Source organism: Gobio gobio, assembly GCF_949357685.1.
Source record: "Gobio gobio genome assembly, chromosome: 23".
NCBI lineage: Eukaryota > Metazoa > Chordata > Actinopteri > Cypriniformes > Gobionidae > Gobio > Gobio gobio.
In genome coordinates, this window is record NC_137119.1 from 43,888,150 (window position 1) to 43,903,343 (window position 15,194).

General features: G+C 37.3%; 1 protein-coding gene across 1 annotated transcript; it reads right to left on the reverse strand.

Moving 5' to 3' along the window:
• Positions 1–2,862: 2,862 nt before the first annotated feature.
• Positions 2,863–14,982, reverse strand: LOC307120027 (uncharacterized protein; the record flags this gene model as incomplete). The annotated part of the gene is made up of 6 exons (XM_079806853.1): positions 2,863–3,075; positions 3,247–3,452; positions 3,571–4,034; positions 4,201–4,355; positions 4,795–4,979; positions 14,907–14,982. 6 exons carry the CDS (start codon positions 14,980–14,982, stop codon positions 2,863–2,865), a joined length of 1,299 nt encoding a protein of 432 aa, XP_079662979.1.
• Between the last annotated feature and the right edge of the window lie 212 nt (positions 14,983–15,194).

The following is a 15,194-nucleotide window of genomic DNA, read 5'->3' on the forward strand; positions in this document are numbered from 1 at the left end:
AAAGTCTCTCACCTCTGAAAAAAACGAACTTTCCTGTCCTGTCAGACGTCGCTCTTCAATTGCGCGCGCAAATGTGGAAGCGCACGATGTATATCACGTCACTCACTATATGAGCAAATGAGCTAGTAAATCAATTACCACAAAAATATCGATACATTATGTAACTGGTATGTCGTGTGTATGATTCTCATTCTATTCATCAAGATCAGCGTCTGTGTTTTAATTTGTGCTAGTATTGTGTATTTTAGGAAACTATAGTTTCTGTAACCTTAACCCAAAATACCCCTTTATTTTCACTTTGTGCTATTTTCGATATTTTTCTATGACTGTGGTGGCTCATACAAACTTAATAACTTTATATTGTATTATGAAAAATTAGTTTGGGACTGTTTAGACGTACCTTACTATTTATTCATCAGTGTTAGCGACATTCTTACAATAATAATAATAATAATAATAATAATAATAATAATAATAATAATACATTTTATTTGTAACGCACTTTACATTAAACAAAATCTCAAAGTGCTACAGATTTAAAACAATAAAAAATAAATAAATAAATAAGAATACCATGTGTATGTTAAAAATTGGGACGTGAGTGTGAGTATGTCAACCATTTTTGAGAAATAAATTTGGGTCGCGCCTTAATGACCATGTGAAAATGTGGGTCCCATGGCCAAACCAGTGGTATAAATCAATATTAGTCAGATTTTTCATGTGACTGCTGGTGACCAATAGGCCTAAGACATTCTTTTCTATAAAACTGTTTGTCCAGATTTTACAGTGTATGTTAAAGAGCCTGTACCAGCGATGGAGCAGGACAGAGATGGAGCGGTAAAGAGCCTTATAGAGGGATTCCATTCCTTAAATTCACCATGGCAACAACAACTCACACGTCACAAAGCAACAAGTTCTGTTTGTGAGGGTCTGATGGATTTCTTTCAACACACACACACACACACACACACACACACACACACACACACACACACACACACACACACACACACACACACACACACACACACACACACACACACACACACACACACACACACAGTTGTGTTTTCACGTTTTATGGGGACTTTCCATAATGATTTTTATACTGTACATGTGTATACTGTATACACATCCTAAACCTACCCATCACAGAAAACTTTCTGCATTTCATACAAATTTTATAAGCTGTTTTCCCCATGGGGAAACAAAACCAACAAAAACTCCCCACAAGGACAAGGATTTCGGATGTTTTGTCCTCATAACAGATCAATCAACATTTTAATATTTTGCATATGGACAATTCTTGAAAAGTGAAACATTTCACATTCATCCTAGTTTAACTTTCACAACCTGTTGAGTTAGGAAACACTGACCCCTAGGGGCCATGTGAGAATAATATTGCTGTCTGAAAGCATTCACTGATTTACTTTTATCCTTCATATCCTTTATTGAAAAATGTATAACAATATATAAAAAAAAATTGCTGCAGAAACTTAAATCAATGACTACAGACATAAAAATATCCGACATGTAAGATCATTTAAAAGAAAAACAGTTGTCAATAATGATGTTATCAAACTTTATTCAGAGAAACATTCATCCATTTTTATCCATTTCTTTAGCTAAGAGTGTTTTTGCAAGAGCTCATAAAGAGATTATACATATGGAGAGGAGTACATATAAAGAGTGTTTAGGCATTAAGTAGAAGGGAATACAGAACTCTAGTACACTGTAAACCCGAATAAGTTCCCAGAACTCAAAAAAATTGAGGCAATCGATTGCCTCAAATTTTTTAAGTTGGATAACTTAAAAGTCACAATTTTCCAGAACTTAAAAGGTTGGATTACCTGTTACTTATACCTTTTGATAACAATTAAATTAAAGTGCGCATTTAGCTAAACTTAAATATTTGCAGTTAATATGACTTACAGTTTTCTGTTAAGGCAACTCAATTATTTTCAGTTATTATAACAAAGTTTTGAGTTTTCACAGAACTTTAAAAAATAAGTACACAACCACACCATTTTATGTTAACAAAACTCAATTTGTATTGCTTTGTGTTGTCATTGCTTTAAGTACACGTTAGTAAAATATGTTGAGTTTGTTTACTTAAAAACATGTGACTCAAACTTTAAATTTTGAGGCAATTGAGATCCGGCACGGTTTCAATCAGAAAAGCTGAATAAGTTATAAAATAGATTGTATGTTAAGTACTTTGACCTCCTGTGAGATTTACTCACACACAGACATCAAGAATTAGCCTATGAATCTCAACCATGGTGACACGCTTCATGCCGCAATGCATTATGGGAGCCAGGGATGAGTTTGCATGATGCACCCAGAATGCATTGCGGCATGAATCATGTCACCATTATTTTAATTGACTATGGTTGTAATTTATTTGTTATGATGGATTTTACTTATTTGGTTAAGCACTTTGAGATTTTATTGTATTTTAGCATGTGCTATATAAATTAAGTTTATTTTTAAATCATCTCTATTTGAAACAACAGAAATAACAGGACTTCATCATTCTTAGCATGTAATTACTTAATTCTATTAAGTTGTACTTAATTCATGTTTTTAAGTTATGCTTACTTATTCACAAAAAAGTTCCATTTAATCAAAAAATATTAGTTGAAATTACTCAAAAGGAAGACCATGTTACACCAACTTGAAATAATTAAGTTAGTAGAACTTTTTCTAAAACTTTGAGTATACACTACCTAATCTATTTAATTAATATGAACATTCGGGTTTACAGTGTAGAGTATTTAAGAAGCTAAACATCATCATCCCAGCATCATGAGACAGAAAATATATAGGATGAGGCACTTGTGCGTGTCAGTGCTCTGTAGATCATTCAGAAATGGCAGCTGTACCAGAAGATGTCACACATTGCGGTGGTGGGTTTATATTCTCCAGTCGTTCCTTTACACTTTCGTACTCTTTTTGCCACTCCACCTCAGAGAGAGAGGAAGGACTGACCTCCAGAAACTTGTAGGCATCTTTGGTTTGGAGCTTAAAGAGGACAGAAGCTTTTTTACAGCCTTCACCAAAACAGTTCCAAGCCTGAGGAATTAAAACATGTACAAGTCACATTAGACTTTCAGATGAAACCTTAGTAACGGCTGGACAAAAGGAGACTGCCATTTATGAGGGAACCCCCCAGCATTCCCTTGGGTACAAATAAAACATGTTAGAATATCTTACTGGATATGTTTTTGTAAACATGAATTTTACCTCTTTGGCTGTTTTGATTGATTCTAGAAATTCATCTTTTAGTTCGGCAAGGTCGATAAGATCTTCTCCAACAAAGGTCTTTTGTTCCAGGTGGTCCAGTATTTGAGCAACACTCTCCCAGAAGTTTTTGAGCTGAATCAGAATTGCCTGAATTTTTGACAAGCTCTTCTGAACTTCATTTAGATGGATAGGGTCGGGTATGGAATCTGCAGAGAGGAAATACATGTTACAACAAGCCACACTTTCACTCCTTGTGTTAAACTAGACTTGAATCTTGGCATGGCTTGTCATTTATACTTTAAACATGAAAGAAAACAGACTCACTCTTGTCAAAACTGTCTTTGGCAGCCTTCATCTGCCAATCAATGAGCTGGAGTTCGAGCTGCCACTCTTTCTGTTTCAGAACAGTCTTGTCAGCGATGAAGCGGTTCAATTCTGCTTCAAGAGCCTTAATTTGTGCAACATCCTTAGGATTAGTTACAGCATCATAAATGCTTTTAACAATAGGCCCAATGAATGGCACGATTGCAGCGAAGATGCCGAGGCCTTTACTTGTTTGGGATATGGATCTGGCAAACTCTTGAATCTCTTGGCTTTTGCTGTTTATCTTTTCCTCAGTTTCCTCAAGCTCTTTTGTGGTTTTTTGGAGTTTAGAGTTCAGATCATCCACAGTTTTTTCAGTCTGCTTCAACTCGTGGTCTTGTTTTGTAATCTTTTTGTCTGTTTCTTGTTTTTCCTGGATAACATCACTGGTGGACGATGCTACATCTTTGTTATGTAAATCATACCTACACAATGTTGAAGAAATGTTGCAGTGAAAATAGCATTTAATAACAATGGGCTGGTGTAACTAGCTTAAAACATGTTCATACTTTTGCCTGATTATAGCAGCTGCATGTAGAAGAAAAATTAAATTTCTTTTGAAATATGTTTTCATGAGGAAAATGTTCTTACTTTTCCACTATCCTGTCTACATCCTTGATAATGTCTTTGATCCATTCTCGTGCTTTTGCTAGGAATTTGACTGCCAAAAGCGGCTTGTTTTTCTCCACAGCTGCCACCAACATGGGAAACAGCGACTCGACCAGGTTTTTACTGGTAAAAATACACTGTGAGAAGGAAAAGACATAAGATAAAAAATCTTAGACTTTAAAAACGACGAAACATTCAGAACTATTGCCTGTTATTGCCTGTATTTGTCCTGTAAATCTTCCTGAAATGCTGTTCATAATGCCATGGCATTATCCGTTGTTATAATAAAGTTATAAAAATGTAAGAAAATTAATTTAACATTTATAAGAAGCATATCAAACCATGATGATGTGTACAGACTCTTAGGTTATAAAAGATTTTACCTAAAATGTAAAAAAAAAACATTATGATATCATGACACATTATGTATTTATTTCCAGTGAAGGGCGAAAATTTTATCTAAAAGCTATTTACTACAGACCCTTCATGATTGGTGAATTGACACAAATGTAATATATATTTTTTTCTAGGTGACAAAGATGAAAACACTGAAATCAAGAGAAATGTGAAACATACTTTCAGCATGGCTGCATCAGAGGATCCGAACAGAAGCTGGGTTTCCACAGCCCGACTCCTGAGGAGTCTCTCCAGGTTGGGGAAGTTGGCCAGGCACAGGTAAGAGAGATTGTAGAGAAGGGCTGTCTTTTCGGCAGAAGGGAGAAGATCTTGTACAAAGTCTGGGCTCCACTGGGACATAGCCACTGGAGAAAAAAAACATTGTATATTTGTAAAGACTGAAAAGATCACATTGATGGCTGGTATTGTTTTCAAATATGTGTGATGAAATAAGCCAATACTTGCTTTTGCTATCAGCCATCCTTAGTAGTTTTACACAAAAATGTGTGCAGTGAGTTCTTCAACCGTGTACTGAAAGCAGAACAGTTCTGTTTGGTTTAAAACATGCCTCAGAAAATACAATATGTAACTGGAATAATTTCTATAAAATTATTAGGGCTTTGAAACTTTGGTCTTGATTCGAGATGATTCACATTAAAATTTGATGCGATTCAATTAATTTGATTCTGCATTTTTTATATGCATTCATAGGATTATTTAAATGTTTCTTAGCCAGAAGGTGAATTACACAGCGGCCTTCAGGGGGTCAGAGAGTGGGCAAAAAAACTTTTGTCCATTGTTAATGTTAGTTCATAATGATGCTTTTATTATTAACTTTATTTTAAAAGCCTATAAAATTGGCATTTTTACACTAAAATTTAGTAAATTTTAAAGCAGGGAAATCAATTACATACATCGTATGAACTGAGTAAATGTAAGTATAAAAAAAATTAAGTAGATCTGAGTAACTGCATTTGGTACATTAACAAATAAAAATGAGTAGAAGAAGCTGGGGGAAAACATTTAAAAAACAATATTTATGAGTAATATTAACAGTTTTTTTATTTATGAGTAATATTCACTTTTATAGTATAACTTTAATTTCCTCTAAACCTTTGTAAAATACTCCACACAACCACACTTATGCAGGACATTGGCCTTTATTGTCGATGAGTAAAGCAATACAGCATATATTACTGTTTTGATATGTATACAATATTTTACAACTTATTTACAAAATTTAAACTCATATAACAAACATTTTCGAAGTAAAAATTTAACAATTTGGTCTGTTATCTGTAAGACTGGAGAAACACTTGATAAAGTGTTCCCTGATAAAGCGGAACGAGATGCTGCATAAGCTTATGCAAATGGTAAGTGTCGTATCAATGAAATTGACCCAGAGGTATGTATAGCCTCGTCCGGTGACGTCATAGGCGCACCTGCTACACGAGGCTATAAATAGAAGAGCTCCAGCTGTAGCCAGCAGATCTCTTTTGTTTGAAGACCAGCCCTGGAGCATCATCAGCACGGCCTTGCGATGCAGCATCTCATTCCGCTTTATCAGGGAACAGGGTTACAGTCAAGTAACCCCAAGTGTTCTCTTTCAAAAACTCTCAATGCTGCATAAGCTTATGCAAATGGGAACGAGAATACCCACACCGCCGTGCTTGATTTTTTTAGTAAACTTTACTTAATGTCCAATAATTTATTGAACTTACTTAAAACAATTAAGTAATCTGAACTATTTGCATGCTATGCCTTCGTTACTTAGAAAACTCAAGTAAAAATTACTTGACTGGTTTGAGTACCATTTTGCCAAAGCAAAAAAATTATCAGGCGGACAGGCAAAGTGTTTTTGAGGTGGGGCAATTTTGTATAGACTTTTCACTCATTTCCTCCACTTCCTCTCACCATAATTGTGATTAGTGTTCCCTTTGGTTGGACACTTGGAACTTCATTCATATTATAGTAATTAACTTCCTATTAGTGCAGCAATGCAACAAGAAATCATAGTTGTATAATTTCAAAAGAAGGGAAGTAATATATATATATATATATATATATATATATATATATATATATATATATATATATATATATATATATATATATATATATATATATATATATATATATGTATATAATATTTGTCAATTAATAATGTATAACATAACTATATTTAATGTCAAATGATTTTTTTAACATTATTTTTGCTAACATCGTTTTCCTGCAAACGCACGCTGCTCCATCCGCCTCTAGAGAGACCTGCAGATGGCAGCGAACGCGTTCGCGCACTGAGAATCAATCTCGACTGCTCCCTGCCGGTCAGCTGCTTCAGGGGGTCGTGAGTGAGGCTCTTGGGAATCGATGTTGTGCTCCCGCCGTCTAAGTTGACTTTACTTAGAAAAAGTGAGGAAACTGATTGCCTTAAAATTTTCAAGTAAAGCAGAGTATTATTTTTTGTCGGCTAAACTTAACAAAATTTGTACAGAAAACGAAAACAACATCGATTCCCAAAAGCTCCACAGGGGAGGCGACCTCGATCGCTCGAGGCCAGCAGGGGCCTCATCTAAGGGAGCAGCTTGACAGGGCCGCAACAACTAGGGCGGACACTGTGATTAGCAATTGCTGAAAACTGATGTGTCCCGCAGGCCACAGGGAGGCAAGAACAATATCAACTTCCTGAGGGCTCCAAGTAGGAGCAAACCTCACAATGCCTGAAAGCAGCCCCCTCAGGAACTGCCCATGCATGTTATACTCCCACTCTTAGATGAAACTTCAGACAAGTGACACACACTTTGGATGACAGGCTGATTTAAAAATATCTAACTTATTAAAGTCAGATAAAATGCCACTTAATTCCTCAGAATTAAATGCAGCCATAAACACCCAACCAGTGAAACATGGTCTGAATAGGCTGAATAAAAATATCTAACTCCTCAAAGTCAGATAATATTCCATTTGAATTCCTCAGAATTAAATGCAGCCATAATCACCAGACGATACTGATTTAATAAGTATTTATACGGTCTCGTAATCTACACGTTGCCTCAGCAACGCGAGATTCGAGCAGTTATAATACAATTGGCTTTCCTCCCTCGAGAAGAAAGTCAACAGGCGCGAGGCTGAAACACCCAAAAGGCGTACTACGCGTCGAGATATTTCTCAATGAGAAACAGCCAGCACCCTCAGGAGCTGACTGAATGCCTCGCACCCAACCAGTATCACATGCACAACGATCGCGTGTCATTTTAATTGCAGATCCGTAACCTGCACGCTGCCTCGGCAACGTGAGATTGAATCTTGCATTAAGAAGTGGCGAGCTCTCGTTATAACTTCAACTGCCTCGATGCTGAGCACGTCTGATTCCTCAGAACCAGACCGCTCAAGCATCGGATCCTCCACCCCGGGGGAAGAAGCCGCAGCGCAGCGGGGAGGGAGAACATCTGAACTGTCAGACAAAGACTGGGAAGATGCCTCAGCAGTCCCAAGTCTCGCTGACACGTCCATCTGTGAGCCCCATGACCGGCATCGCCGCACCGCCTCGGCGGATGCGGGACCGATCCACGGGGCTCAAGAGGCTGGCCGGCCTCATCGAACACGGCCAGCCGCGAGCGAAGCACCCTGAGCGGCAGCTTATCTCGAAAGCCGTCCTAGTGTGCTGCACGCCCAGGCACTGTACACAAAGCATATGTGTGTCCGTGCCCAACATATAACGGGGACATGGGTGCACACAACACTTGTATTGCCCGCCCGGAGTCGCCATACTTCTCACTTTTATATATATATATATTCTTTTTTGTGACAAACAACACCAGACAAACAGTTTGGTAGACAGAGCGCTATGCTGAAGAGCGATAACTGCCGTTACTATGCGCCGGCTCCCCTTATGTATCTTCCGGGTATGCCGTCACATACTACGTCATGACGCAACACCAATCAGGATTGGAATAGTTTCATTCATACTTCAGACACGCTGTTGCTAAGGGAGCATCCCCAAATTCGTTGTTCCGACGCAGTGCGAGTTCCCTCGAAAGGGAACTCAGTTCACACATCACGCTCTACTGCTGGTTATACTACAACGCTTAGTTTGGCAAGTAACAGCACATAAAAATAATACAAGTAATAGCACAAAGAAAAGTAGGCCTATAGCCCTATTCTTTACACATTGTATGATAATTGCTTACTGATTTTGATGGCATTACACTGTATACTGTATTAGTATATTGTAGTAGGAGAGCATTGATGTGTAAACTGAATTTGGAGACACAATGTGTAACATAGTTATTGCTATTTTTTGGTAACGCTTTTCGGGTTTTGCACTTTGCAGACGGTCCCCCCTATGGAAGCTTATGTGTAGCAGAATTCAATTTGCAATGCAATATGTAAAATTGCAATGCATTTCAGTATTTAAATTTACATTTTACATACCATGTGTGCAACATTTGTTGCAAAATGATAATTCAAATTGAATAATATTATAAAATAATTTACATTTGCTATTTCATACACTAGTTTTAACATATAATTTAAACATATATTTTAACGCTTTATAAGTTGCAAAATGAAAATGAAAATGTATTACAGAAATGATTAAATGTGTTTAACATGTCCAAGCAAAAATTGTAGCAAAATTATCATTTTTATGTTATTTTTCTTAATTGCATTTACACTCACAGTTAAGATACTTGCAATTGCATGTTCATTATATGTCCCGCAATGAATGTAGCAAAATTCAATGTGGAATTGAAAATGCAATCCGAGCCGATCAAGTCTCCGCCCCGCCCTGTCAATCATCGCATCAAGGCGGGGCCAGGTGTTGGAAACATGGGGACAGCAGAGCTATTAAAGCGAGGCGTTTACTGGCAGATGAAGTGGAGCAAGAACACAGAAATGACAACCTGTGCAATAAACTGCAGCAGAGGCTTTATTTTTTACGGCGACTAAGGTTGTATGGTGTGAGCAGTCAGACCATGATGATCTTCTACCATGCAATACTAGAGAGTGTCATCAGATATGGAATTAGTGCATGGTTTGGCAACCTAACAGTTAAGCTGAAAAACAAGCTTGCCAACATGCACAAAACGGCCATGAAAATTATAGGGAGGAGAGACTTTGAGCCTATACAGAGCCTGTATGATCAGACAATTATGAATCAGATCTTCAACATCCCCTCTTTCCTGAATATGAAACCCTGCCATCAGGAAGAAGGCTCCGTGTACCAAAATGTAAAACTAATCGCCTAAAATTATCATTTGTGCCAGCCTCTATTAAGCTGCTGAACGATGTAAAATAGAGGTGTGTACAACAAATATGTGAACACTTCAGCATTTTATTAGATTTTTTTTTCTTTTTCTCCCTCTTCTTTCTTGTGATTTGTGTTGTCTTTTGTGATGTTATTTATGAAGCAACACTGCACTGTGCCCAAGCAGAATTTCCCCTTGGGGACAATAAAGTTAACCAACCAACCAAATGATCACGCGCGTCTGTCAGTGACTGTTCTGTTAGACCAGCACGTTATTAGAACCATAGATATTTATGGTTAGAAGAACGTCTTGCAGAGAACGCACCTGGCTCCTGCACCTAACACGAGCGCGGTCGCGTGTCTGCTGAAGTGCTGAAGTGAGCGGTGGTTTACAACAGGTTATTTTACTCTCAAACAATCTTAGACAAGCTGTCCATGATTATTGTTTGCTGTATTAGTATGGCTGTATTTTTTTCTCTCTTTTTACCATTCTGATTATTGTTTCATGCATCAAATATATTAATAAAATGATTTGTAGTCCATCTGGATGGTGATGATGAGTGTTATTTATAACAATAGTAGGCCTAATAATAATAATAATTATTATTATTATTATTTATGTTCCTAAAAATAACTCTGGTGATGTATAAACCCATCTTTCACATCTAAGCATTTTGGTCTGATGAAAATGTACCTCTGGCAAACCCCAAAATACGTACCAATATGTACATATCACTGCAGTTTCAAAGTGAATTGTCCACTGGGTGGCGCCAAAAGCGTCAATCTGACATTTGTGACATTGTTTTTTTAAAGGTCCCATGGCATAGCATTTTTCTATCATTTTATAGTGTTTCCTGAGGTGTACTTATATTGTTAGTATGTTTTTTACATCATAAAATGTTATAATTTAGAAATAAAAGGCATTTTTTCTATACTGCTGTTTGCCCTGTGGCTGAATGCCCTGCTTCAAGAGGCGTGTCTGCTGTGAGACTTCAGTAAAAACGCCCACTGTTGTGATTGGCTGACATCTTTGCATTTGAAATGAGCGGAGGGGGCGTGGTTTAACAAGGTCTACGAGGCACGAGCAGGCACGAGCTCCTGCCAGAGAGACGGACCTGAGTTCACTTCTCATCAGTTCTCTCAGCATGTCTCAGTTCAGGGTGAACTGTTGTAGTTACTAGAATATACTTCAGGTTATTCGTTTATTTCTAGTCGGAGGGGCTGTCACTCATGTCAGAAAGTTAGTAACTTTAGTAAATTATGGATCAGCGCTGACTCGAGACGCGAACCGTTTAGAACGATTCAGTCCGATTTGGTGAACTGGTTCGGTTCACTAAAAAGAACCGATTCAAAAGAATGATTCGTTCGCGAACCGGACATCACGGAGATGGAGCGATTGCTAACAAAGTTATTTATAGTAACTACTGAGTTATGAGAGCACTGTCAGTCAGCGCGAGTTTATTGTGTTTGTATCTGAGAGTTCTGAATAAACACGAGTCCCAGTCACGCCGAGTCTGTCTTCATCATTATTGTTCGCGAACCGGACATCCGTGGACATCACGGAGACGGAGCGATTGCTAACAAAGTTATTTATTGTAACTACTGAGTTATGAGAGCACTGTCTGTCAGCGCGAGTTTATTGTGCTGTATCTGAGAGTTCTGAATAAACACGAGTCCCAGTCACACCGAGTCCGTCTTCATCATTCTTCAACAAACTTTGTAACACATGCAATGTACCATTACAGCGAGATGAACGAGTTAGTAAGTATTGATTAGAGCATTATTTCTAGATATGTTCCAATCATATGAAAAGCGCCAGTGACGTGCATTGAGTAACTTACACAGCGCAAACAAAGACACAACAGCAGTAATCGAATGTAATCCAGTTTATTGTGGGGAAAACTGGCTAGCCTAGCCCAGATACCCTCACGCTTACCCCCTTCTGCTTAATCTCACCCCGCGTTTGGCTCCTCCGCTGTGGGCCAGATGCAGTACTGGGGGTCGGGGATGTTGAAGGCCGAGCTTCGGCGTGTGTGAGGTTTATCTCTAAAGATCTGACTCTGCTGATGTTGAGCAGAAACTCATGACTGTATGCACATTTAAGAACAGATAGACTCGACGAGGACGTACAAAAACACTGACTCACAAGATAGAAAACACGAAAACACCGTTCTGTCGAGAGAGAAAGAAGCCGCAGTGTGTGCACGAATAATAAATAATTAGCTACACATCAGAAATCACTGATCACAGATCAGAAGGAACTGAAGAAAGACTTCTGTTTTCATTTGTACATCCAAACACTGAGAAACTGCCAGCGTTCACTCGTTCACAGCCCATGATCTCTGGAGCGTTTGCATGGGCGTGGCAGATTCTCTGGGCGGAGGAAAGGGAGGAAACCGTTCCTGCTCTGATGTCATAACAGGAGACTTCAGGATTGGCTCGTCTGGCCTGTCATTTTCTCAAAGGCAGAGAAAGACAGCCAGAACTCGGGTTTACACCGATCAACATTTCTATCCACTTGGGGACAATATTCAGGCTAGGGGAACTCATATTAATGTTGAAAAACCTCATAAAATGAAAATTTCATGCCATGGGACCTTTAACGTACACCTACACTAAACCTACCCGATTACACTTGAATTACTTTTAAATGTTTAATTTTTACTTCTAAAATGTTTGTTACATGAGTTTAAATGTTGCCAATAATGTATACATGTCAAAACTGTAATATATGCTGTATTGCTTTACTCATCGACAATAAAGGCCAATGTCATATATAAGTGTGGTTGTGTGGAGTATTTTACAAAGGTTTAGAGGAAATTAAAGTTATTATTAAAGTTATACTATAAGAGTTAATATTACTATGAATAAAAACAGTTAATATTACTCATAAGAGACAGCTTGGGCCCCAAGCAATTGCTTGGTTTGCCTGCCTTGTCGCGACGGGCCTGATCACGAGGTAAATTGGAAAACAGCAATACACACAACTACAAACTTGTCACTCTAGCACAACCAAATTCAATAGTTTATTATTATTTATTTATTTATTTATTTTCGAAACCATATACCTATGGTAATGAGGAGCATGATTTTACCTATGACTACCATGCCCATACAGTTAAATGAAACTGACCTACAGTTAAACTCAGTTAAAATGCCATTACACTCTAAAAAAAAAGGTTCTATATGGCACCAAAAATGGTTCTTGGTTTCGTAATCATAGGGGAATCTTTTTTAGTGCTATATAACACCAATTTTGGTGCTTCAGTGGTTCTTCAGCGGTTCTTCAGAGGTGCTATATAGCACCTTAGTCAAAGAACCGCCGAAGAACCACTGAAGCACCAAAATTGGTGTTATATAGCACTAAAAAAGATTCCCCTATGATTACGAAACCAAGAACCATTTTTGGTGCCATATAGAACCTTTTTTTTTTTTTTTGAGTGTAGGGTAATTAAATTATAATTCAACAAAACAGCTTTAAAGCCTGGATCCCATGCATTAAAGGGATAGTTCACCCAAAAATGAAAATTATGTCATCATTTACTCACCCTCAAGTTGTTCCAAGCCTGTATGAGTTTCTTTGTTCTGCTGAACACAAAAGAAGATATTTTGAAGAATGTTTGTAACCAAGCAGATAGAGAAACTATTGACTACCATAGTAGGAAAAAAAATACTATGGTAGTCAATAGTTGCTCTATCTGCTTTGTTACAAACATTCTTCATTCTTCTCTGGAAATGTTTTATGAACTTTTTAATAGAGCTAATGAAATTTAACAAAATGTTATTTCAATGAGAACCTCATGAAAGATAGATATATCAGTGTGTTACATAAATTAGGTGTTAACTCTCGAACATTTTTTATTGTTTTTAAAGGGGTAGTTCAACCAAAACATGTGAACATTTACTCACCCTAATGTCATTCCAAACCTCAGTGAATTTCTGTCTGTGTAACATAAAAGAAAATCATTTGAGTCTTTTTTTGTCCATACAATAGGCTATTCAATGGTATAGCCTATGGTTTGGTTGCCAACATTCTTCAAAATATCTTCGTTTATGTTTCACGGAAGAGAGAAAGTCATACAGGTTTGGAACGACATGAGAGTGAGTAAATGATGACAGATTTTAAAAGCAGTAAATTCACTTTAATGTATCCTAGCTCAAAATCAGTGGTTTACTGTCAAGTGCATTTCTGTGTGACAAAAGTGCAATATTACGTTTGTTATCTGCATTTGCAGTAAATTCGATAATATTCATCATTAGTTGTCCCTGTCCTAGATTTATTTATTTACTCCAATTTAAGGCCCTAACCCCAGTTAAAACATTCAAGAGGAACTCATGGGCCGGATGGGCTGGATTTGCCAGGGCCGAATTTTAGCCTCAGTCCAGCCCTGGTTTTCTTCTGAATGTATGCTAATAATAAAATGCAGATTATACTACAATGCAACGTTCGCGTGTTTCTCTCTCAACATGACCCGTGAATTACACTCGGTGCGACTTTTCTGGCAAATACGCTCAATTATAAAATGTGCTGTATTATTACAAAATGCATTGGATGCATTATAGGCTATACATTGTGTTAATTATTACCGCCCCCACATTAACTTTGGGGTTAATCACTGCCTAATTATATTATGGGGGTCATTGGACATTTATTTATTCAATATGAAATAAACTCAAGTAATAACTGCTGCGTATTTGCTGAACATGTCCGCGCCTGACTGGTGCGTTTATCTGCAGTTTATTACGTTTATTTAACCCATCGCAATTTTTTGGAACTGTGTGAACTATAGGGTAACTACCAAATTATGTTGTTATAATATGCTACAGGCGCAAAATGCATCCCATAAAGCCTGAAACATCTATAAAATCATCTTTTATTTTTTGAAGTTGAACATTTAAAATAATTTATTTTAGTGAACATGAAGAGAGATGATATCACATCTTAGATTTTAACAGAAACCAGTTATTTTATATTACGAGCAATTTTTAATGAGCGTCTGTTACAAATCTTATCTTTCATAAAAGGAAATGATGCTGTACTTACATTCCGTTTCAGTTTCCGAACGGTGCTGCAGGTCACTTATATACTGAGATTCTTCCTCTACATCACGTGGTCCCATGTGAGATGTAAAACATGAGATGAATCATGAGTCTTATAATTTTCACAAAATAAATTGTGTTTATTTTCTTAATAAAATTGTGGTTCAGTGTTGTATAGAAATTATTGAGAACATTCAACTAATAAAACCAAGATATATATTTTCCTATTTTTTAAAGAAAATTTAAACAATAAAAGAGCTATTTATTTTAAGAGCATTAGCTCAGTTGTGCA